The sequence below is a fragment of the Watersipora subatra genome, chromosome 3 (genome assembly GCF_963576615.1).
Source record: "Watersipora subatra chromosome 3, tzWatSuba1.1, whole genome shotgun sequence".
Classification (NCBI taxonomy): domain Eukaryota; kingdom Metazoa; phylum Bryozoa; class Gymnolaemata; order Cheilostomatida; family Watersiporidae; genus Watersipora; species Watersipora subatra.
The window spans coordinates 19,858,438-19,885,357 of NC_088710.1; the positions used below are offsets into that span (position 1 = coordinate 19,858,438).

General features: G+C 36.0%; 1 protein-coding gene across 1 annotated transcript; it reads right to left on the minus strand.

The window, feature by feature from the left end:
* Positions 1 to 330: 330 nt before the first annotated feature.
* Positions 331 to 26,770, minus strand: LOC137391024 (RUS family member 1-like). Its single transcript, XM_068077361.1, has 12 exons — positions 26,571 to 26,770; positions 23,592 to 23,669; positions 22,744 to 22,858; positions 17,208 to 17,253; positions 14,858 to 14,996; positions 7,956 to 8,128; positions 5,769 to 5,959; positions 5,309 to 5,366; positions 4,429 to 4,612; positions 2,259 to 2,307; positions 1,071 to 1,124; positions 331 to 826 (listed from the first exon to the last, which is right to left on the minus strand). The coding sequence occupies exons 1-12, from the start codon at positions 26,760 to 26,762 to the stop codon at positions 672 to 674; spliced, it is 1,434 nt and encodes a 477-aa protein (XP_067933462.1). The 5' UTR covers positions 26,763 to 26,770; the 3' UTR covers positions 331 to 671.
* Positions 26,771 to 26,920: the final 150 nt, after the last annotated feature.

Here is a 26,920-nt window from a genome sequence, read left to right on the forward strand (position 1 = left end):
TCAAAAGATTAATTTTGTCTAGATGTTCCGATAGGTAATGAAAGGTTAGCAAATTCTGGTGCTAATTTACCTGCTGGAAAAACCTTGAAAAGTTTTTGGCATATTGATAATAAAAATAATGGCATTTGGTCATGCTTGCCATGCTACATATTGTCATGCCAGCTACATGTTGCGCTACATAGTTTCAGTAGAGTCTGAACATAATTCAAACAAAACGACAGTGTTAACACCATAATCTCTCTTTGGATCAAGGCATTTTGGTCACAAAGTGTATACATTTTGTGAATAGGCATGAACGCGTATCACTCATTGAACAGAGCATCTTTTTGCAAGGCATAGTGTTTATTATTTACCTAGAAATAAGCATTAAAATTACTAATATAAGTACTGCTAGCATGAAGAGTTATATTTAATAGCACTACATTCTACTACAATAAAATGCTAAATTTAAATTGCAAATATGTTTTACATCATTTTTTTATGAACTATAGAACTGAAAATGGTATAAAATATTACATAAGCAATAGTACATAACTATACAGCAATGTCAGCTAGCATTTTAAAAGCACCGAGTGTTTATTTCCGACGTTACCAGATCTGCTTACATTAGCGTTTGAGATTACTAGCGCCTAGGCCTGAAACATAGTTGCTCAACATGGAGAGGACAACCCTTATTGCATAGCAGAACCCCAGCTTGCTCTCCACTCATCAGCACCCAGGAGCACATGGGAGGTTGTCCAACCAGAGTTCTGTAGCTTGGAAAAGAAAATTGGAAAGAGGTTTTTGGTCAACTCCAGCGAAGTGCGGGACACTTCATAGGCATCATCTGCAAGATACAGGATATCGTCTGCTTATCTTTGAACTAAAACAACTCAATTTATGTAGATATACATGTCAATCGTAGAAAAGCGTGCTTTACATACTGCATACAAAATGTTATTCACAAAGAGCTCACAGCAATATAATTAATGTAAGATTATATCTGTTATAGTCAAATGATGAGAACCGGTCACTTCTCACTCAATATTCAAAATGTTATGCATACATTACACACTGATGGTAAAACTTACTCTTTGCCATTGCAGTGTGGAAGGATGAGCAGAGTATTTCATTGATGGCATTTTCTGTAAGACAAATGTACCAAATAATAGGGTTCAATAAGCGAGACTACTCTATATATTGCGAATAGAACTGAGCATGCCAGGCCTGCCTGAGCATGCCAAGCATGTCTGAACACACCAGGCTTTGACTGAACACGCTCAAACAAAATGTTTGGTTAAATTTACTTTAGCAAAGTGTGTTTAAAAAATCAAGGAATAGAGATGTTTTATCACATGATTGGATAGAGGGACCAGGGGTTCAAACATTGTTATTGGAAGCTTCCATGAATGTTATTGGAAGCTTCCATGAATCTCACAAATGACTAGTTGAATTAAATAAAATTAACCAGTCTGTTTTTTATTAATGCCAAGAATATTAGCCGATTCTTTATGGTTATTACTGCTGACCGAAACACATGACTGGTCAGTCAGCAATGAAGGCACTTGAAAGCCTTAGTGCTTTCACCAACTGAGATGAAATGCGCTGAATAACATTAGGTCACAGAACCGTTGAACAGCCAACTTTAGTTTTTAGACTAGTGTGAACAGCTACACCCACATGCAACTGTGGTGTGTCCTTGGAAAATAAAAGTTCCTTGAATTAATCTTTAATCTATTAATCTATCAATATATATATATACATATACATAACTCTCATGGTCCGTTTTTAGGTGTGTCCAGCTATAGCTATTAAAATTTAGGAATGAAATATCCACTTCGTGCTGAATTTGATCTTGGAACCACCCGTTTGTTCGGCAAAAATATTACCAATTAAGCTATGGAGATGCAATGAATTCATTGGGCGACATGAGTCGTTATGTCGACTAAAATACACATAGACCTTTGCATTACACAATTGTCGCAAAAGCTTGCTCTCACGGCTCTTATTAGTAAGTTTAGCTATATGAAAAGTAGCGTACTCAAATTAGTCATTGGCAATGTGCCAGGCTAATGGCAGACAACTACATTAACTGCCAGTGTTTATAAGCCGTTTTTTAATACCTGTGTAACGTCGGGTATTCGTCTTGTATACGAATAAATTAGAATTAAGCAAAGATACGCAAGTTGAAAGTTTCCTGATCTCACAGCGTACATACGTGTTTACCAGTGAACTTGAAATGAGGGTAGAGCAGATATACTTTATAAAATATAACTCACCATTCACGGCAGTGAAGCCTAGCCTGTGATCTATGCTGCCCACACCAACCTGTTAATAAAAGCATCACACAGCGTGAATACTCTAGTTAATTCTTATTGATCAGGGATGTGAGTATTACAAACTATCTCGTTAGTTTTAGCTGTCCATATTACACAATAGTTGGGTTATAAATAAAATAAACTGACATGTTGTCACCCATGTGCATTCCTGTGACTGACATCTTAGCAAATCCTGAAAGTGCAGTTCATGTGTTAAAATGTCAAGGTAGATTGGACAGTCAGAAATAAGGTATAGAAGAATATAATTAATTTTATTTATAGAAACCATTCCTGCCACTAACCCGGACTCTACAGACCAGGTTAATGCGCTTTACTGGTGCAGATATCATGCCTATGTAACATAGAGTGAATCCTTGCTGCACTTTTTTTATTTCTTCCGATATTGTAACCGTAGGGCAAAAATTTTGTATAGAGAGGTTTTAGAAACCCATAGTACATATTTAATGCAAACAACCCCCAGTAAACATCATCAAAATTTTATACATGTACTATACAAACTGTACACATGAAAAATTAGTAACAAAATAATATGTTAACCTTAGTAACTATGGTTACCTACAGCAACTTTAGTGTATTTAGTGGTTATGATGTGCAATAAAATGTGAGGTTACACTGTACTACATACAGTACATACAGTAGGGAGTTCTTGCCTTTGAGGCAAACGTATAACATAAACATTGAATTTACCTGAAATGAATTTAGCCTACTAAACCCATACTTGAAGCTAAGTTTTGGTAAGTATTTTAAACTAATTTACTGAACTTCAATTTTTTCATCTAAAATTTTCTCACTTATCTGTTTCTGGTTTTGTTTCCACAATAGCTTTTAGCGCGAGATGGAGCATCGTATCTCTTTCATTTGTGGTTAGAAGAATTTCGGTGATCAGCATATTTAATATTCTGACATAATCAGCACACCGACTGCCAAATTTGAATTTCGGGAGAAATTTATGTTGATATCGTATGGTGAAAAACATTTCGTATGGAGAGGGTGAAAAATCATCGTGTTCTACATCGTAGGTCAAAAAATCGCATAACAGGGTGATCATGACCCGAGAACGCACTGTATTCTCATTGGCTAAAAGTTTTTTAAAAATAGAAATGCCAGCTGCATCAAATGTGTGATGCCAGGATTAAGTTGCATTCAGGGTGAAACAGAATCCTACCGTTGTTTGAGGAGGACAGCAGTTAGATAAACTGTCTGATTACCCTACTGCTCAGTGATCATACACCAACTAAAGCATAGTTTGGGACCATATCGAATGCGAGACCTCGGCGGGAATCTCACGCAGCAAAACATTTGCGGCGCTGGGCTCGGCGGCTAATGTTCACATAAAGCTGTGTCGCTGCTGATCGCATAAAAATGGCCACTAGCCACACCGTCTCGAAAGTGCTGACCTTCACCTGTACAGGGCAATTTGGGGAGGTTTTACCTGCGGCTCTTCACAAAAGTTAAACAGCACTGAATTCTTGCGTTGACCGCCGGCAACTACCAGCGTTACTTGGAGCGCAGGCTCACATTTCACCGCTGATAGCCCTGCGGTCGCCGGTGATTGCAGCGTATATGAGAACCAGGCTTTAAGAGCTAAAAAGTCAAAAAGAAAAGCCGCTATAGTTTTTATAATAAAACCAAAGTAAGGTTCTTGTGAGTCTTGAAAATCATCAGTTCAACTGTTCATCAGTTGAGTTCTTCGGCAATATTAAAATAGATGTTAAGCTTCGTATTATTGTTCCACCTTTTAAGCAATTAATGATCCAATGAAGCAATTCATCGTAAATTGAACTGACTCACCGATAGACCATCCTTATAACTAAAGTCTCAACATGTCAGCATATCAGACTTGTGACATCACAGACTAAACATCACAAACTATTTGGAATTAGAATATGAAGAGCAACACTGTTTCCAAGTTTATTTCCATTCAACGAATTCACTGCATATTTTATTTTTGTAGTGCATATATATTATTATGAGTGATGGTGGTGTCGTATGTTCATGTAATTACTATTCCATAAAAGGTCTCAACAATTCTAGCTGGTTTACTGATGACATGGAAAGAGGATGACTCCAAAAGTGAATAACACTTAAAAACTTAAACTTGTAGACTTACAACACCATTTTGTTGCATTTGTGTCAGCACATTAATAACCTCGGCTTGAAAAGCTGCCATAAGCTGATCTATCTCCGTGCTGTCCCTCCGCAACACAATATGGATCTTTCGTGAAACAGTATTCAGCCCAAGGATGTACTTCTCAACTGAGTAAAGGTGTTGAAGCTGTGCCAAGTCATCAAGTCTGGCACAACAAAAAACAGAAATGTGAGGAAAGCGGAGGCATTAAAGGTTGCATGGAGATAAAATGCATGCATGAAAAGCTCACTACATTGGAATACTCTTACAAGGCACCTCTGCACAATTACCTCAGGAAAGAAAAACTTAGCAGTACAAATTTGTTTTCCTTCTAAAAATATTCAATTAATGTTTTGAGCAAAAGCAACTTAGTATGCGATTCAGAATAGCAATATTAGCTAATCATACTCAATAAACTAATGCTCTACAAGCTTTTGGTCGTGTCGCAGAATAATTTGATAACATTAATATTCTATATGAATTTAAAATTTTATTAGGAAATTTTTTATTATGAAATAAAATATCCACATTTTATAAGGAAATATTTAAAAACAAAGCAGAAGCCTTAGCCTTGCTTCTGCTTTGTTAAATAATGCAAGGTCAGAAGAGCAGCAATAAACCTGTCTTCTTCATCATATGTACAGATGGTGCATTTGTGCATATGCTGAATAAGAGTTTATAAGCTCACTTATAAACACCATAAACAGTAGTATATCTAAGGTTAGTTTAGATTTAGCTGATCAGTATACATCTCATTTCCTGTTGAAGACAGTCCGTAAAACCAGCCGTTATTTCTGATAAGCGTGATTAAATGGACCATTCTGTTCTTTATTGAAAATACTTGTCATGGAAATCTACTGACCTATCTGAGAGTAATCGTAGCTGAGATCCCATAAATATATTAAACCTCCAGTTTGTCTCTATAACACAAAAGATCATACACATTGGCATGGAACATTCTAATCACATTTAGTTGTGATATAGGATTTACGAAAACATTTTCATAGGAACGTTTAGCTATTTTATACTGCACACATTACAGACAGTAACACACAATATAATACAACATCCAAGTAATTTTAGGAACTCAAACAATGCGCAATAAAATTTTTGTCTAAAAAACACTGAGGAATGTTGTACTCGACATAAAGAAAAAACAGGCCAAGTAAAGCATCCTTATTTAATATTATGAGAGTTCTGCTGTTCATTTTTCCAGCTATACAAAGATGCCAAGGGTGCCGTGTAGCAAAACAGTTCATTCAAAGTGACAAAAGGTGAAGCAAATATGGTGACTTTTCCGGAGAATACAAAAATAGACATACTGAAAATAACAGGCTCCCTCATGTTGGTCTCTTTGACTGACAGCAGGCTGACTGTATCCCGCCTAAAGAAGTCTTGCACTAAGATGTGCAGCCTCGCCTGGTTAACTGTCTCCATGACAACAGAAGTGACGGCTGAGTAGTTGGCCCATAAATGCACACCAGTAAAGATGGTAAACAGAGCCCAGACTAGACTACAAGTAATAAGCTTAGGCTAAGGAGCCACACAATATATTATAAATTTAAATCAGCTCTTGTCAGCAAACAGCGAGTGTGATTAACAGATGTGATTGTTATACGCAATGTAGCTGCATAACTTTAGGGATTCTACAATGCATATTACAGTAAAAAAACGTATTCTCATATTGTGTAGCGAAAAGTGTACATCATCTCATGGTATGTACTTACATGGTTTTAGAATATGTGATATAATCTCGTTGTCATTTAATTACAATTTTGTAATAAAACACCATTTTGTAGTAGGTAAGTTTATAATACCTATCTTACTGTTTATACGTGATAGATGCATAAAAATATGATATACACCAGCTTGGTAATATATAGAACATAATTTAATATGTTTTTCTTTCAAAGCTTAACACTCGACAGTAATTTCCAGCTTAAGATGTTCGCAGTTTTTCAAAGCACTGCAGTTTCATCGTAAAATGTAAAGGGGCTGCTGTGAAGAAGATAAAATATATTAAATGGATAGAAAGCTAGTATAAACCTCCTCTAGTCTGAGTTAAGAGAAAGTTATGCTTCATACCTTTATTGTAACCTCGATCGTAACCCTTATCATAACCTCTATCATAACTCCTATCATAACCTATATCATAACCTCTATCATAACCGCTTCCTCTGAGGCTACACACACCTTAGCTTACCTGCCTCTATGGTTGAGTAACAATTCAAACTTTTTTTACACATTATTAATTCATTTTTTATGGGTGTCTTAGTTTTTGTGTCCTATTTTTATATACAATGCGATATTTTAACGTTATGTATAATTACCTGCATTGTCTATCAAGGAGTTATAATGTTATAAGGTCGAGAAATGAATTAAATGTATAGCAGTGTATTATTATAGGAACATCTGCTACAATATGAAATGGTTTTGACAAAAAATCAGTCGGAATGAATTGATTTTGATTTAAAGAGGCTAGCCTGTATATAATTTATAACACAAAAGATAATATATATGATATGAAGTACACAATATACTATACAGTTCAACCTCAGTTTTTGAATGTTTTGAACATATATGAGTTTGGAGAGTAAATTTGAGGTGTACTGATTCAGATGCCGAACACGAACACCTCTAAAATAAGTTTAGGAAATTGAATGACGCAGTTTCACTGTCAACTGATGTGCACATTTTCTCTCTCCTCACTCTCTTGTATCAACTATTGCATGTGGACATGTCTGGTGTGTTTAATGAAATACTGTATTTTGTGTTCTGCAAAGAGTTTTAGTGTAGTCTTTTATAGTCAAGTTTTACCAGAACAAACACTCAGGCTGTTTCTACATTTTCATTTCACACAAAAATTTGAGGAACCAAGGCTGGGGTACGAGTTGCTGCAGACACAGCAATACATTCTCTAGCCTAGCCTACTCCATGGATAGAGTATTTATGGTAAATCCAATGTACTTTATGTATTGTCTGCTCTGTTGATATACAGTTTACAGTGTAAAGCAATGAAATACATGTAATGCTTAACAAAAGTATTGTCTAGAACAGCCTTCTGGAGAGGATTGTGGTGGAAACTGAGGTTGGGATATACATGTATATACTATATAATATAGTATTGAATGAGTATATATAATATAGTATATAATATATACTATATTATATATACTATATAATATAGTATATATAATATACTATATAATATATAGAATGTAATATATAGTATACAATATATAGTGTATAATATAATTATAGTATATGCATATATACAACAAGCGATCAGAAAAGGGCTACCGTCATTGTCAGGTCAACATTTCCAATACACAGAATTTCGAGAGCATCCAGTCATATACACATAACATACAACATATGTGATATACACAGTACCATATACATTGTAACAGACCTACAACAAATATAATATACACAGTCATATACACGTAACATACATAAAATATATATGATATACACAGGACCATATATATGTACTTGTAAACACTCACAGGTGCTGCTCAGCAACTATAGGCACCATGAGCAGACTGCAGATGAGAGCCGCGAGGTTGACTAGAGTTTCTTGACTACCGTCTTTGGCAGAAACATCCGCCATATTGTTCCTCCTGGCTTGATGTAGAGTGAGGGCGGCGCGAGTAGAACCCCCTGCCACACCGACTATTGACTACAAAACATGGTGCTTGATGTAGAATAAGGGTAGAGCGAATGATGCCCTTACTACTTCAATTATTGACTACAAAACGTGGTCATCAAAGTTACAACAGCAATATCGTGTTTAAACTGGTCATACTTACAACTCAACAAGATGAGGTTTCCATCTCACAATTAAAGGTTATACCGTAGCCCATAGTTCACAGAATTGATCAATGAAACAAGAGTAAGTGAAGTAGGTGTAAGTCGAGCTCAATGAAAAGTTTCATTTCATGTATAAAAATGGGCAGAATAATTAGTAATAGTGAAGCATGTAAATTGCGGACTTTATTGATTTCTGAAAAAAAAATTTTAAATACTAGAAATTCCCCTGTCATACAGCCCACGACCAAAGTGATATTGGAAAAAAAGAAAGGGTACTGATGGTTGAGAAATGCAATATTAGAAGTCAAATGGCACTGCAGTGCAATAGGATAACTGCAATGGTGGCTGTAATGTACTGGGTGTGGGTGTTATTATATACAACAGATAGCAATAATGAAAGGAAAAGATTATATGTTTATATCTCTCCCCTGCAACAGGAGAAATGCAATATTGGCCAATATTAGAAGTAAAATGCACTGATATTATTAGAATAACCAATATTATTAATGTAGTAATAATATAAAACCAATGCACAATTTTGTTAACATTTCAAAACGTCATAGCTAACAATATCGAGAAGCTGTGATATTTATATAGATTTTTAGAAAGTCTGTACTACGTAGTCATTGTTCTGTAGTCATCCAAACTTATAATTAATTATTGTAATAATCTCATAAGAACCGTTAGAAAAAATATCATCGCCATTTTCTTTACTTACACTGCGTTAGACATCAGTTAGAATACCAAAGTACTCAAAATTGTCTAAAATGCCAGTTACTTTGAAATCGGCAAAAATGAAACGATTTCAGTACTCCTAACTTAATTACAGAAACCTTCGGCAATTCGACAATGCTATAGACTGGTGAAACGTACACGTTATTTTTTTCGTGAAATGCGCACGACTTAATCGTTCTATTCTCTGTCGCTCAGCGTTTTAATTTCCGGTCTTAACTTTGATAAAAGTGAGGCTTAGCAAGTTTTAATAACGATTTTTGGCCAAATAAATCTGTCTATTTATGTATAATCCGATCAGATGGGTTAGTTTTAGGAATTTGCGGTAACCTTTCAAAGACTTGGTAACATATTTAAATAGGTTTATATGCGTTTTGTATCATTATTATACTTAAACGACTTTACTGAAAAATAGTTAAATTTGTTGAAAGGATTTCGTTACAAGGGTTTGGTGACGGCCGTTAACGAATAATTTTTTGGGAGTTGTGTGCACATGTGCATTTATCATAAATCTCCCAAACCAATCGCTTCGCTCGTGTTTGGTCGTGGGACAATCAGCTGCAGCATAACATAAACTCATGTTGCATGGAGAGTCTTAACAATTTTTATAAAAAAATTCCTTTAATAGCCGTGACAACCTCTGCAATGATTGTTAGAAAGTCAATTTTGAACCAGAAATGCAACAGTCTGTTAAAGTCTGAGATTCCTACTGGGTAAATGATGATAAATAGAGAAACCAACTTCTCTGGCAGAAATTTCCCTTATTTAGTGCAGTGCAAAAAATCAAGACAAGGCTGACAGATGTACTAGAAACACAAACAGAACTAATAAAAAATAAAATATCCCAAATCTGCCTAAGCGATTGTTGATATAATTGAGTTAAATATCTGCACATGAGTTAATTTGTTTATAGATTTTTTATGCATTTTAAAACAATGTAGATACAGCTATCTCTGCCTGGTAAAAGAAGAAACATACACGTGTATGCCATACCACATGTGCTGAGTTACTAATCACTTGGAATAACTATTGCTAAAGAATCAGCTGAAATTATACTTTTACAACAAACAACATAAAAACCTTGATAACTGTGAAAGCTGCAGCAGAGTGACAGTGCAGTATATGTATTACATATATGTATATTCCTTTTTTATACAGTAATAACTCAATACAGCTGAGATTTATGTCAAAACCAATTATAGGTTTGTCTCTCTTGATCTGTCAATCATGTAATGTCCCATGTTCAGTCTAAGACGATCTTATTCAGATTTTAATTTGAGTTTTTTAATAAGTTATTATAAATGTACTCGGGCAAGTGATCCTGTTATGCTGTAGAGCACTACACTATTCAGGTTGAAAGCTTTCAGAATAATAATAATACCACGACCAAACGAGCGGAGCGAAGTGTGGGAGTTTTTATGATAAATGCATGTGCACACAACTTACGAAAATTATTCATCAACGATGAGACGAACCATTGTCTAGAAATTTCATCAACAAATTTAAGCATCGCTTTGTAAAGCCGTTAAAGTATAATAACGATACAAAACACATCTAAACCTATTTAAATATGTTACCAAGTCTTTGTAAACCGTCGGTATTATCTTAAAACTTACCCATCTGATCGGATTATACACAAATAGACAGATTAATTTCGACAAAATAGCCACAAAACGCTTGAAAAGCTCAGTTTAATAAAAGTTAAGACCGAAAATTGAAACGCCAATAAAGCCGTTCGACAGATAGTAGAACTATTTAGCAGTGCGCATTTCATGAGAAAACCGTGCTCATTTCACCAGTCTATGGTATTGTTTACTTGTAATCGAATTTATTCGAAGGTTTCTGTAATAAACGTAGACCGTTTGAGGCGTAGACTGATTTACAGGTACGAAATTGTGGTACACAGTTTATCAGCCTATGTTTTTTTGTCCAATCACCGAAGGTTTCATTATTAAAAATGTTAGCCGAAATTCTTTACAACTTATGTACAAGCTAGGGCCGAACTACAACGCCCCTTTATGACAAGAACATTTTTTATTTTGCTGCAGTTTCAGACGCGTGAATGCTCATACTCGCTTTCTGTTAAAGATCGTTTATTAAAACCATTCTACATTCAATGCAACCAACTTTCAAACTGTGTATAGTACACAGTAGCTTGCCATTTTACTTCTAATTTTGCATTTCAGAGTTATAATAAACATATTTCTTTATTGTTGTTGAATTACATACATTACAGTAGATTAGGCCTACAGCTTTATAACACTTTTATAACAGCTTTTATTTTGCTGCAGTTTGCAGAAATCTTCCAGACGCGTGAACGCTCATAGGTTTTCTATTATTGCTGTATTACTATATTAACAATATTGGTTATTCTAATAATATCAGTGCATTTTTCTTCTAATATTGGCCAACATTGCATTTCTCCTATTGCAGGGGAGAGATATAAACATATAATATTTTCCTTTCATTATTGCTGTTTGTCATGACCAAACACTTTTTAAATAAATTTTCTAAAAATCTATATAAATACCACAGCTTCTCGATATTGCTAGCTATGACGTTTTGAAATGTAAACAAAATTGTGCGTTTGTTTTCTATTATTACTATACTAGAAATTTCAATGTCATACAGCCCACAACCAAAGTGATATTGGAAAAAAGAAAGGGTACTGATGGTTGAGAAATGCAATATTAGCAGTCAAATGGCACTGCCGCGCAACAGAATAACTGCAATGGTAGCTGTAATGTACCGGGTGTGGGTGCTATTATATACAACAAACAGCAATAATGAAAGGAAAAGATGTTTATATTTTCTCCTTGCAATAGGAGAAATGCAATATTGGCCAATATTAGAAGTAAAATGCACTGATATTCTTAGAATAATCAATATTATTAATATAGTAATAATAGAAAACCTATGAGCGTTCACGCGTCTGGAAGATTTCTGCAAACTGCAGCAAAATAAAAGCTGTTATAAATGTGTTATAAAGCTGTAGGCCTAATCTACTGTAATGTATGTAATTCAACAACAATAAAGAAATATGTTTATTATAACTCTGAAATGCAAAATTAGAAGTAAAATGGCAAGCTACTGTGTACTATACACAGTTTGAAAGTTGGTTGCATTGAATGTAGAATGGTTTTGATAAACGATCTTTAACAGAAAGCGAGTATGAGCATTCACGCGTCTGAAACTGAAGCAAAATAAAAAATGTTCTCTTCATAAAAGGGCGTTGTAGTTCGGCTCTAGCTTGTACATAAGTTGTAAAGAATTTCGGCTAACGTTTTAAATAATGAAACCTTCGGTGATTAGACAAAAAAACATAGGCTGATAAACTGTGTACCACAATTTCGTACCTGTAAATCAGTCTACGCCTCAAACGGTCTATGTTTATTACAGAAACCTTCGAATAAATTCGATTACAAGTAAACAATACCATAGACTGGTGAAATGAGCACGGTTTTCTCGTGAAATGCGCACTGCTAAATAGTTCTACTATCTGTCGAATGGCTTTATTGGCGTTTCAATTTTCGGTCTTAACTTTTATTAAACTGAGCTTTTCAAGCGTTTTGTGGCAATTTTCGTCGAAATTAATCTGTCTATTTGTGTATAATCCAATCAGATGGGTAAGTTTTAAGATAATACCGACGGTTTATAAAGACTTGGTAACATATTTAAATAGGTTTAGATGTGTTTTGTATCGTTATTATACTTTAACGGCTTTACAAAGCGATGCTTAAATTTGTTGATGAAATTTCTAGACAAGGGTTCGTCTCATTGTTGATGAATAATTTTCGTAAGTTGTGTGCACATGCATTTATCATAAAAACTCCCACACTTCGCTCCGCTCGTTTGGTCGTGGGATTAATAATATTGATTATTCTAAGAATATCAGTGCATTTTACTTCTAATATTGGCCAATATTGCATTTCTCCTATTGCAGGGAGAAAATATAAACATCTTTTCCTTTCATTATTGCTGTTTGTTGTATATAATAACACCCACACCCGGTACATTACAGCTACCATTGCAGTTATTCTGCTGCGCTGCAGTGCCATTTGACTGCTAATATTGCATTTCTCAACCATCAGTACCCTTTCTTTTTTTCCAATATCACTTTGGTCGTGGGCTGTATGACAGGGGAATTTCTAGTCTGTATATATATATAGGTTTTAAAGTTTGTTGTCATCTGTCAGTGTCTGTCCAGCTATAGTTGATTAAAATTTAGCCATCAAAAATCCACACGCCTGAGATTTGATTAAGTCACCAGCACTTCATGAAAAAAACATGGACATTTCACCAGTCTATAGCATTGTTTAATTGCCGAAGGTTTTTGTAATTAACGTAGACCGATTTACAGGTACGAAAACGTGGTACACAGTTTATCAGCCTACGTTTTTTTGTCCAATTACTGAAGGGTTTTTAAATTATCTAGAACATTAGCCAGATTTCTTTACATCTTATCTACAAGCTAGGGCCGAACTACAATGCCCCTTTGTGACAAGAATATTTCTTTATTTCACTACAGTTTGCAGAAAACTTCCAGACGCGTGAATGCTAATGCTTGCTTTCTGTTACATATCGCTGTCAAAACCATTCTACATTCACAACACAACCAACTTTCAAACTGTATATTACACAGCAGCTTGCCGTTTTACTTTTAATATTGCATTTCAGAGATACAATAAACATATTTCATTATTGCTGTTGTTAGTTAAATTACGTAAAGTAGGTTAGGTCTACAGCTTGAATTAATATTTACTTTATTGTTGTAAAACATAAGTTTGAGATAGTAGTAGATTAGGGTTGATTTTTATATAACCTTTTGTTTTGCATAATTGACCTTTTGAATTTCATTTCAAAACAACTTGACAACTACCATGGACATACAACCTCCCAGAACACCACGTCGTCGCAGTGGCCGTCCACGTGTCTCCCAATTATTACGGAGGAGGAGAAATAGAAGTCCTCACCGCAACCATCAACATCAAATGCTAATGTTCAACAACACGCTACTCCAAATAATAAAAACAACTCATCTGATTCAGATAATTCTTTAGTAGATGTTGTAGGCGAAGCCTACATCCACTAAAGAATTCTACTTTTGTAGAATTCTGACCTGTTGTGACTGCTTTTTCAACAACCAGCAGTACCCATTCTTTTTTCCATTATCACTTTGGTCATGGGCTGTATGACAGGGGAATTTCTAGTTATTAGTATGTTTAGCGATACGAATGCTAGCTTACTCAAATTAGCCAATGGCAACTACATTACCTGCACCTGTTTATAAGCTGATTTTTAATACCCGTGCAACGCTGAGCATTCAGCTAATTTTCACTATAATAATATCAGTGCTTGTTTGTCTGTCGCCATGCTGAGAGCATTGGGAAAAAAGACAGCTTCGCACGGAATCAAACCTAGCGCATCATATTCCAAGGCAAGCTTGCTACTACTACACCACTCACACACCTTCATACTTGATGGGATAACTCCCCATATACTGATTACTCCTGATGATCTCTCACAGTATGACTGGCAAGTGTATGACTGCGTATGACTGGCAAGCGCACCAGTAGTAATAATACCCACATACTAACTCAAAATACTGATCATAAGGACTATGGCACATAAAGACTAAAGAGTCATATAGATGAAAGTGTCTAATCCATAGCAACTAGGAATACTGATTTTCAAGGTAGTCTTTATTTATTTTTGACAAGTTAGAATTAAATTTGATGGAACCCAAAGATTTGATCATCTAACGAGTATTTAGAGAAACGTGGTAATTTCTTTTGCGACGTTAATTTGCAATATTTGTGAATTTTACTTTATTATGTGCAAAACATGGTTAAAAAAAAGGATTTACCTTACAAACGCCGGCCGTGCAGACGATAAAAGTGAATGAGAGGGGGAAGAAGGGAGCAGATATCTCCAGACAAATAGCAAAGTCATTTAACATGTCGGCAAACAATCTCCACCTCTTAGCATCACAATCCAGACTTGACCTACAAACAATTTCCATCTCTTAGCATCGCCATGCAGAATTGACCTACAAACAATCTCCATCTCTTAGAGTTACAATCCAGACTTGACCTACAAACAATCTCCATTTTTTAGCATCATAATCCAGAATCGACCTACAAATATTTTCAAACTCTGCATCAGAATTCAAATTTTACTTAAAAATAGTTTCTAATTGTCAGCATCACAGTTCAGACTTGCCAAAAATAAGCTGTGAGTATATTTTCATGCAAGTACCAGTTGCCTCCTACCAAGGCTCATTGCTACTGCGAATACTCGATGAATGACATTATGAATATAATTTACAGAATTAAAGCAGAACATCCAAAAAGCTGTTATTAAAGATTAGAACCAGTAACCTCTTAGACCTATTACAAAGCATTTAATATATCCCACATTGGTTAACAGAGAGACCTATTCCAATGCATTTAATATATCCCACATTGGTTAACAGAGAGACCTATTCCAATGCATTTAATATATCCCACATTGGTTAACAGAGAGACCTATTCCAATGCATTTAATATATCCCACATTGGTTAACAGAGAGACCTATTCCAATGCATTTAATATATCCCACATTGGTTAACAGAGAGACCTATTCCAATGCATTTAATATATCCCACATTGGTTAACAGAGAGACCTATTCCAATGCATTTAATATATCCCACATTGGTTAACAGAGAGACCTATTCCAATGCATTTAATATATCCCACATTGGTTAACAGAGAGACCTATTCCAATGCATTTAATATATCCCACATTGGTTAACAGAGAGACCTATTCCAATGCATTTAATATATCCCACATTGGTTAACAGAGAGACCTACTCCAATGCATTTAATATATCCCACATTGGTTAACAGAGAGACCTATTCCAATGCATTTAATATATCCCACATTGGTTAACAGTTAAACAATCCCTTCAAGATCAAGTATGAGGTTTGCTTAGCATACTTCAAAGAGAGGCTGTGCTAAGAGCATTGCTACACAAACAATGTGCTCAGTGATATTTCCAAGCGTTTCTCAAAAAAATCCCTTCTTAGAATCGCTGTCCTGCGATTCTTTCATTGAGTCCAGGAGACAGTTTCAACAATTCTGAGTCCAGTGGCAAGGAAACCTCACCGACTGGAGACATGCCCAGTTGCGAAGGGAAATTTATGGTAAGATGGCCTTCCTGTCACCGCTGTGAGAGTTTTTGATACTATCTAACCTGTTGTTTGCAGGTCAGGCGTTGTAGGCCACCAGACTGCAGCTGCTCCCTAATTACTACTTGAAAACAATCTCCCAGCATGACCTTTTTATTACATATTGTTTCCAGATCAGCTACAAGCAGCACGATCAGCTACAAGCAGCACGATCAGCTACAAGCAGCACGATCAGCTACAAGCAGCACGATCAGCTACAAGCAGCTCGATCAGCTACAAGCAGCACGATCAGCTACAAGCAGCACGATCAGCTACAAGCAGCTCGATCAGCTACAAGCAGCACGATCAGCTACAAGCAGCACGATCAGCTACAAGCAGCATGATCAGCTACAAGCAGCTCGATCAGCTACAAGCAGCACGAGCAGCACAGCTTTAAATCTGTGCAGGTATAGCTTTTTATTGGCATTTGTAATCCTCAACAAAATGGTGTTTTTCGTTACATGTCAATAGAAAGAAAGATAAAAAGACAGAAAATCAGTAATTATTGAGTGAGCTGAAAAATGTATTTTAAAAGTTGGTAATCTATTGGTATTGCAGAGGAGCCAAATTAAGAAGGATATTGCAGGTTGTAACAACAAAAAGGACAAACTGAAATATATGATGACGGATGTAGTATGTTGGTGTCACGAAATAGAAAATGACGCTGGTCACTTACCCTTGATAGCTATTATCAAACACTAGTACACACCCTTGATAGCTAGTATCAAACACTAGTACACACCCTTGATAGCTAGTATCAAACACTAGTACATACCCTTGATAGCTAGTATCAAACACTAGTACATACCCTTGATAGCTAGTATCAAACACTAGTACATACACTTGATAGCTAGTATCAAACACTAGTACATACCCTTGATAGCTAGTATCAAACACTAGTACATACCCTTGATAGCTAGTATCAAACACTAGTACATACCCTTGATAGCTAGTATCAAACACTAGTACATACCCTTGATAGCTAGTATTAACAACTAGTACATACCCTTGCAACCACGCAAAAAGGATCCTTCCCAGCATACCAGTTCCATCTACAAGTAAGAAATAACTGGAACTATAAGGTATCAAACAGACTCAGTGCTAGCTGTAGTCGTAGATCAACACCCATGTCTTTCTTAAGTTGACACCATCGACTATTCATTAAGCAGATAGTTGAGCTAACGCGAGTGTTTTCTACCGTTTGAATTTATATACATATCGGTCTCGGCCTTAGAATCCACCCGACGAAACATCTGCATTACCGTTACAGAGGCAATGAGAAATGAACAACCTAAAGCAGGGCTTCCTGATAATGTGTGCTAATAAGGGGTGCGACCTGTTGTTCGCTAGGGTGCAAGAATCAACCGGGAAGACGAAGAGTGTATTTGTCATCGCAGCATCTTGCTTATATGAATCCATATTTTCCTCTCTATATATCAAAAGCATAGACCTATTCACTATACTATTAACTATATTATACTATAGTTAATAAGTCTATGATCAAAAGTAAGTATAGTAATACCGTCGATCGTGAAAATTATCTGCACATTTCACTCACCCACAACGAGCCGGGTTTTGATCAGATAATAGCAGAAAACAGGCTGGAAAATTCAAAGATCATATAGTGACTTTTTATGCTGCTGATGTGTGAAAATGTTAAACTTTTCTTAGAATAATCTTCCAACTACATATTGTTTTAATATATTTCGAATGTCTTTTTTCATTATGTTTCGAGCTTTTTTTGTTTAATTCAAAACAAGGGGGTGCGAGATTTCCTTTGTCAGTCGTAGGGGGTTCGGTGATGAACATGAATAGAAAAGCGCTGGTCTAAAGGTTATCCGAATTGTTACAATAGCTAAGTCATGTCATGGGACTTTGTAAACAATCAATGGAAGGTAACACATATTATTACTGTCTACCAACCATTATCCTCTGGAGACAAGTAAAAATGTCAGAATATCTCAATATTGTTTCCAGAAGACCAAACTTGACTAGCGCAACCGAATTTAAAGCTACTGCACGAAAGTTGTGACAGGAAGCAATAAATATGATGACAGTTAATAATACCAGCCTGAATATCCCACACTCCTAGCAGCCTCCTGTCCTTTAGCAATGTTCAAAAAGAAGTTATAAGTAAATATTTGAGCAAGGTTTGATTTTAAATCTTCACAAAAACCAGTGACATCACATATTGCTACTTCTCCAACATAAACCTTCAAGAAGGAATCTAGCAGCAGTGTTTGCAATAACATAATAATACAGTCAAATCTTCATATAAAAATTTAGATTAGGCTGCCCCATATATTTAAACCATCCGCTAATATTTTTATAAGAATGCACTGTTATTTGTTTTATTCACTCCCTCACTCAGTTCAAAAACATGTAACAACCCCTTAATAAATGCACGTGAATCACACGTAACATTAAAACAAATGCACCATAAAAATAATCTAAAAAAATTGAATGTTACAAAAGGCATTATATATATATAAAAAATTGCTCTCAATGAAAGCGTTAATGGATTGCTGTCATGAAAGCAGTGTAGCAATTTGTATTGAGAATCTACACGCGGTCTGCGGGCTAACTGGTTGGAAATAACACAAATCCTAGGCAATGTTGTAAGCTCTGAAAGAGTTTTAGTTGTTACTTTAGATTTGTGACCTTGAACAGGAGTGAAGGCCCAGCAATGTGTAAGTTCGAGGTAAGATGGAGACTGGGTAGAAATGAAACAAACTTAGCCTACATGTTTTTAAGGTTTTAAAATATTCTGTTGATTTAATTTTATACGATCATCTACAAAACCACAATGATTTGACAAACTTTCAGTGTTCAATATATACGAGGGGCGATCGTAAAGTTCCAGGAATTGTCTCAGTACACAAAAACCGTTAATCGTAATCACTTAATTTAAACTGTCCCCTTCAAAGTAATCGCCTGAGCTTGCTATGCACTTGTCCCATCTGTGTTTCCACTGATCCATGCAATGCTGGAAATCACTTTCCGTAAGGCTTCGGAGTTGTCTCATCACATTTTCTTGAATAGTTGGTATGTCGTCAAATCTTTCACCTTTCATTGTCAATTTGACTTTGGGGAATAGGTAGAAGTCACATGGTGCTAAATCAGGTGAATAAGGGGGATGGTTAAGCACAGTCACCTTATTTTTTGCCAAATACTGACGTACCATCAATGAGGTGTGAGCCGGAGCATTGTCATGGTGTAGGTACCAGTCACCTGAGAGCCACAAATCTCGACGTTTCCTTCTGATACTGTCTCTAAGTCTTATCAGAATGTCTTTGTACACATGCTGATTCACAGTTTGACCATGTGGCAGAAATTCAGAGTGTACCACACCTCTAATGTCGAAAAATGTTATCAGCAGCGTTTTTACATTTGAGCGAGACATTCTAGCTTTTTTAGGCCTAGGAGAGCCAAGGGATTTCCATTGAGAACTTTGTGATTTGGTCTCTTGGTCATAACCATAGACCCAACTTTCATCCCCAGTCACAACTTTTGAAATAAAGTCAGGATCTTGTGTTAAAGCATCTTTTAGTTCGATACAACAGCTAACTCTTTTTTCTTTTTGGTCGTCAGTGAGCAGTTTGGGTACCATCTTTGCAGAGATCCTTCTCATGCCTAAATCTTCAGTGAGAATAAGATGACATGTACCATAAGAAAGCCCACTTTCTGCTGATATTTCCCGTATAGTCAATCGCCTATCTCCCATCACCTGCTGCCTCACAAGGTCTGTGGCAGTTGTGGTCCTTGAAGTTGCCGGTTTGCCCAGCGGTCATCATCTTTAGTACTTGTTCTTCCCTCTCTAAATCTTTTGTGCCATTCATAACAGGCTGTTTTCTTAAGGGCAGAGTCTCCATAAGCTGTCCGTAACATTTGGAGCGTCTCAGCACCGGACTTTCCAAGTTTTACACAAAATTTTACACAAACGCGTTGCTCTTCTACTTCATTCATTTTCGAAAAATCCGACGAACGATAAAAAATGACCTTGACATTACCTACTATAACTTCATTGCGGGTGCTCTGACAAGCGTAAAACTTTGGCTATGGGGAAATCCCGTGCTGCTTAGCAACATGGAACAATCAAAACAACTGCACATGGTCTTATATTTGACTAGGAAAACGATTCCGGGAACTTTATGATCACCCCTCGTATATAATTTCCAATATAATTTCAATAATTAGTAATTTTTAATATACAAGTGTTGTATATTGAAAATTACTTCTGGTGTAAACTCAGATTCCCAGTGAATTTACACAAAACTTATATGTTGAGGTGGTCATACGTACAGTCCACCCCTGTCACAGATGGTCATACGTACAGTCCACCCCTGTCACAGATGGTCATACGTACAGTCCACCCCTGTCATACGTACAGTCCACCCCTGTCATACGTACAGTCCACCCCTGTCATACGTACAGTCCACCCCTGTCATACGTACAGTCCACCCCTGTCATACGTACAGTCCACTCCTGTCATACGTACAGTCCACCCCTGTCATACGTACAGTCCACCCCTGTCATACGTACAGTCCACCCCTGTCATACGTACAGTCCACTCCTGTCATACGTACAGTCCACCCCTGTCACAGATTTGCTAGATGTGACAGGATTGTTATTCACTGCTGCTGCAGTCAAGGCAAGGCCAATGATTTTACTGCTGTTTATCTAGTATTTCGCAATATTATCTCATACTTATTATATACACATTATGTGGCTCTCAGCATGAAGGGCCAGGCTTGTGGAATAGAGCTAGCTAGAGAGTGGTAGAATAGACGCATGAATAATAAAACCTGCTCTGATACACTTACTGGAACCAACATCTACATAAAAAAATAAAACAACCCCCCACTACATCGGACTTCACTTCTACGAACTATAAATTGTACTGACAATGTCTGGAGTCTGGATTCCAGACAATGTCTGGAGTCCAGACTAGAGTCATTCTGTCGACAGAGCCTGTCCGAAGAATGACAGAGCCTGTCCGAAGAATGACAGAGCCTGTCAGAAGAATGACAGAGCCTGTCCGAAGAATGACAGAGCCTGTCAGAAGAATGACAGAGCCTGTCAGAAGAATGACAGAGCCTGTCCGAAGAATGACAGAGCCTGTCAGAAGAATGACGGAGCCTGTCAGAAGAATGACAGAGCCTGTCTGAAGAATGACGGAGCCTGTCCAAAGAATGACAGAGCCTGTCCGAAGAATGACAACTTTGACTGATAGGTGACTTTGACCGACACGAGCAACGCATGCGCCTGAGTGTTGTACTGTAATTTTCATTTGTTAGAAGTACCTACTGTTATTAATATTATAACAAATATATTATACCCGATTGTAGGTATAACCATACTTTACTCTATCATGTGTACTGTATATGCCTATCTATATATATATAAATATCAAAGTTTGTGCGTACTTGTGTAGTTCGGTATGTCCAGTTATAGTTATTAACATCTTAGAACTAAAAGCCCGCAATCTGCTGGGTTTGAACTTAGGGATATTGCAACCACAAGTTTCAAACCACGCATTTAACCACTGAGCTATATAGTCCTTAGCATTCTATCCGCTCCTATCATATACCGTATACCTTTTTCTCGATTGCACATGCTAAATGACGTATTAAGTAGAACTCAATGAACTCTATGAAACACGAACATGATGCTTTTTCGTGTTTTCGTGAACTTCTATTTCCGGTTTTTCGTAAGGTTCAATTGCTAAATTGGTAAAGGCCAAATACTTTTCACGCAAACAATTGTATAATTTTGAGCAGGAGTAGCCTCTCCATTCTTTCTTTACTTGGCCAGACAAAGACAGTCCGATATTTCATTTTTACATTTGTACCAGTATCGAGAGGTACCAGTATCGTCGTATTCAATGTTTTGATGGATAGCATCTGCTGGAGCAGTAACCTTTTCTTATAAACACACACTTATGCACAAATTATTTTGTTCTTTTGTTTTCTCAGTTCATATTAATCGTATCATTTCCAAATCATCTTTTATTGTAATCCTAGCAAAACAGACTTAATTTAGCTATTATTTGCTAATTATTTCATATTTACATCTAAACATTTTTATAGTTGTTTTATTTTGTTTCTTAATTTATTTGACCAGCTCAAAACATTTTCCTCATGATATGAAATTTGAAAGTTACAATTGTTTGACAAAGTTCGAAAACCTTTATAGTTGTTTCAGTTTTTTTTCTTAATTTATTTAAACTGCACAAAACACTCATCATAATATGAAGTTTGAAAGTTAAAATGGTAACTGCTGTTATATGCTAATTTAATAGAAAATCAGAAAAATAAATATTTTGTGCAAAAATTTTTATTTCCCGGGCATTCAACTAGTTGTACCATACATCTACGAGTATATATGCGAGAAAATATGATGTTAAAATTGCCAATGTGCGAACTTCTCAATGTCCGGATATAGCCCAGTTTTTGTTAGTCAGAATGAATGAGGGTCGACTGCATATGTCCGACTGTAATTCATCAGTAATCATATTCTAGCATTCAAAAATAGAGTCATACCTTTTAAAATCCAGGTCATGGTGGCAGCAAGAGCTGTAGCACTTTCATCGCCAACTCCAACACCCTTGAGCATCGCCTGGGTTGCCAATGTGCCAGTGATAGAACTGGCAAATGCCTGTCAACAATTAGAATAAATATATAGCACTAGAAAGTGAACAGTTCAATTAAGTACCCAACATACGATGCACTTGAAGGAGTAGATAACTCCACATAAACTGAGTAGCATCACAGATCAAAGAAACTGTCATCGGGAAGCCTGATAAAAAAGAGGGCCTTCTGGCTAGTACAAATGCTCCTGCCATCTCATAACAACACAATATTCCATGAAAAATTGGTAGTACAAAGGCACATCCACTTACGAAATTAATTCGTTCTGGAAATCATTTCGTAACTGCAAACCTTGTCAGCCTTTTGCCTTTTTCAGATCGGGTTTGTTCTCAGCAGTGGTTTTGCATGATGCTTCTAATGAACTGATATAGTTAGGTCGATTTGCTTTGGTTAGCTTTAAACAATTGTTTGAAAATGTGGAAGACCAACACTATCATAGTGCGATAGCCCAACTAGTAAACACTTTTTCTGGGCGATTCTTTTCAACAAACTCCAAAACTTTATAGAATGTTCCTAAAATATCTTTAATTTGGGCTGTCAGAGTAATGGCTGCCTCCGAGCCTTTAATGAATTACCCCCGGCACCACCATTTGTTGCATCACCTCCAACTCTCATATTTTTAAATTTCGTTCGTAAAAGACAATAATTTCCAAAAAAATGTTTCGTAACCTAAAGATTTTGTATGTAGGTGTACCCTTGTATGTTACAGAGTCATAAAGGGCTATTAGTTTTTATCTTACCTGTATAGTATCATAGATCTGGTATAGCAAGTAATCTTCACTCACTGATTCAGGGTATCCTTGAGGTAGGAATACAGACTACAAAAACAAATTGTATGACTAATAAATCTCGCCTAGAGGTCATAAACTCTTGGCACAATTATAGGTTCAAGACACCTTACAAGGCTGGCTACCAAAGACACCTGCCAGTAATTAAGCCACAACTCAAAACTAATGCAAATCAGAAGGCTTTACAATTTTGATGGTGCATTGCACATTAAATAATGCTATGAAATTTTCACTCATGGTCAGCTATATTCTCAACGCATGAACTTTCACTTTTAATCCACGGGAAATTAATAATACTACGTTTAATATTTAGGACAGGAGACAAACATCCCAAATCTAGTTAGTAAGTAATAACAGAATTCATTATCAGCACTCAATTGAAACACTGAAATTCGTTTAATCATTCAAAAGTACAGAGAGAAAAGCCAAGCCATCACACCAAAGAATCTACATTACCAAACAACCTTGTGATGCTGTTGGCCTTGAAAATCTTTGAAAAAAAGAGCTTACGCAAGATTTAAAAAATAAAACAGCTGAATATCTAGCAAGATAATGCAGTCAAAAAAAACCGTCAAGCATAATTTCCAGATCACTATCAAAAAGAGCGGGTTCATTGTAAAAAAATAAGTCAAAAAGCTCTTTGAGAAATGTAGGGGAGTATCATAACCAGGGTTATGACCATTACAAAAAATCCTATTTGCGCATTGATACCCAGATGTAAAAGACTTCATAGTTGCAGCCAATTTTGTCATCTTTATGTAGTTGCATTAGCAAGCATGTCGCGACCATGCAGTATAATTGCATTGCAAACTTTTATTACTACGCAGTACAACTATTGTCTAATGCGCAGTAAGCAGTATTAGTGCAGTGACGGTGTTACTTACTGCATATTGTGCAGTGCAGTAAGAACTTTTGCATTACACTGTACACATGCACAGCACACTTTTGTGAAAACTCATCACAGAATTGAGTTGACTTTGTTGCAATCACACCACAATTGTAAGACGTGAATGCTGCTCAAACTTCAGTATCAATGGGGAAAAAATTCATCATACTGTTCATGTTGCAAATAGGACCAATATTGAAAATGTTGAAATATGGACCAATGTTTGAGGTTCGGTTATATACATGTATGCTTGAAATTAGCTCTCACGTAAACACAGTCTATATAAACCTATGTCAGATAGGCATACATAAGCCTATATCAGAAACCAGAATGTCTCAGCCGGACCAGAAGGGTTGTAGTAGATTTCTCCAGCATCAAATGGTAGGAACACACTCATTCTGCTGAGACCAGATGAGTGATTATATAATTGATGGTAATTACTGCAAGTAATCAAAGCCGAAGCTGTGTACGTAATTCAACTTTTAAACACATTGTGGAGAGAACTTCAGGCAATGTGCAGTAAAAGTGAAATTGCGGTACAGAAGCTTGAATAGCCGGGGTGTCAGTTAGGCCACAGTAACAACTTCATACTATTGCGCAGTAGCAGTACAGAAGCAGTTCCAAATGTGGAAGAAGGTACATACGCAGTGAGCATGAATTGCTGGGTTTCAGGTAATGCATCATGAAAATAAATGCGCAGTAGATCGAAGAGTGGAACTTGAAGTAGGAGCCACGTTGCAATAGTAGTAAGCTTACTGGGAATTAGAAATCTGTTATGCAATGCAAAATTACTGTGTGCTACGCTGCTATGAGCAGTGCAGTTCCAACATGTCACAGTTAAAACCCTGTCATAATCTTTGGCAGGGATAATTCCTTGTTAAAAGTGACTAATTACTCTCAACTTAGTTATATATAAGTTGAGAGTAATTAATAATATTACTAATACTTGTGTTGAAAGATAAAAGTGGTAATTCAAAATTTACTTCCACATAACAATTACATCTCGGATATGCATATTCAGCGTGAGAGAATTCATGCTTCTATGGATGCAACTAAAGATAGCATTTGCTTTTAAATTCTTTTGTTCACTTTTCAAGCTTGATCAGTTGTTTATACTGTTAATACATTGCTCTTCTTTTAAAATCCCTATTTTCTATCTCATGTTCCAAGCCAATTAGTTATTTTGCATGAATAATACATTCGTTATTTTCTGTCAAACAATGAATTGCATATGAATAATTTTATACTGTGTTCCATCGCTAACTACCTCTAGTTTTTATAGGTTTTCAGCAAAAGTTAAACATAGACACATAATTTTGTAACACTCAAACATTCCCATCATTAATGACTACTACTGATAGAAGCGGTCATCGACGTATTTAGCAATAATATAGTAGCATTTATAGTCTAATTAGCTCCTAAAAAATATTTAACAAAAACATTTTAATGAAGCTTTCAAAAGAACGACAAGACTCAATACCGGGCCGTACCACTAAACAACGAACTCATCATTGCAAGACCCAATTACAGTAATTATGTAGTATGCTAACAAAGAGCCCTAAATAACATACACTAAACAAAAAAGTTTTGAGAGCAATGTAGCTTTTTCAAATATTTAGGCGCCATTGAGATATTAACTATACTATTAATGATATTGCTATTAATTATTACTATTGAATATTAAATGATATTATTAATATCATCAATAACATTAATATTATAGAATATTAAATGATAATAATATTAATAATATATAAATATTAAATGATATTATTATTAAATATTACTACATTAATGATATTACTATACTATTAATGATAGGAACTGATTGATAAACTTATCAAGCTACTGTCATAGCGCAAATTTCCTGTTTAAAGGAAAAGGGTTGCAATGCCTACGTGAAAGTGAGTATTAACTCACTAAAGCTAGTAGATCAGCAATTCTTCAATTTTAAGAGCGTTCAAGATTAGCTAAAACAGCATATTTTATGATCAACAGAGGTCACATTAATTGTGCGGTCCACAGAGGGCCACGGAGTTACTTACCCGAAATGCATGGCCAATGGACTGGAACGTTTCTTTTTTATTTTCAATAATTTTTACTGCACCAGTTGCAGTACAAACGTAACGCTGGTTTAGGGTCGTTGAACCATATTGTTCGTCAAATAGCACAGCCATCTCATAGCAATAAGTTTTGGCCCGATAAAGTATATGGAAAGGAAAAAGTGTGTGGAACATAATAGAATTGTGCAAACTTGACCCGCACTACCCAGGATGTGTTGAATTTCATTTATCGGGGACCGTGATAAAGGAGCCCGTAATAAAAGCTAAATGCGCATAACAGAATTTGCCACATACTGATATCTGAGTGGACGTTTTCTCAGACTCGCTTTACC

Bases quoted from the DNA above. Each gene is read 5' to 3' on its own strand.
- LOC137391024 (XM_068077361.1), bottom strand. From the start codon at position 26,762: ATGTTCCACACACTTTTTCCTTTCCATATACTTTATCGGGCCAAAACT. The intron at 17,254-22,743 runs GTATGACTCTAT...TCTTACTTGTAG, and splicing joins CATGACCTGGATTTTAAAAG to ATGGAACTGGTATGCTGGGA. The intron at 827-1,070 runs GTAAGTTTTACC...TGTATCTTGCAG, and splicing joins CCACACTGCAATGGCAAAGA to ATGATGCCTATGAAGTGTCC.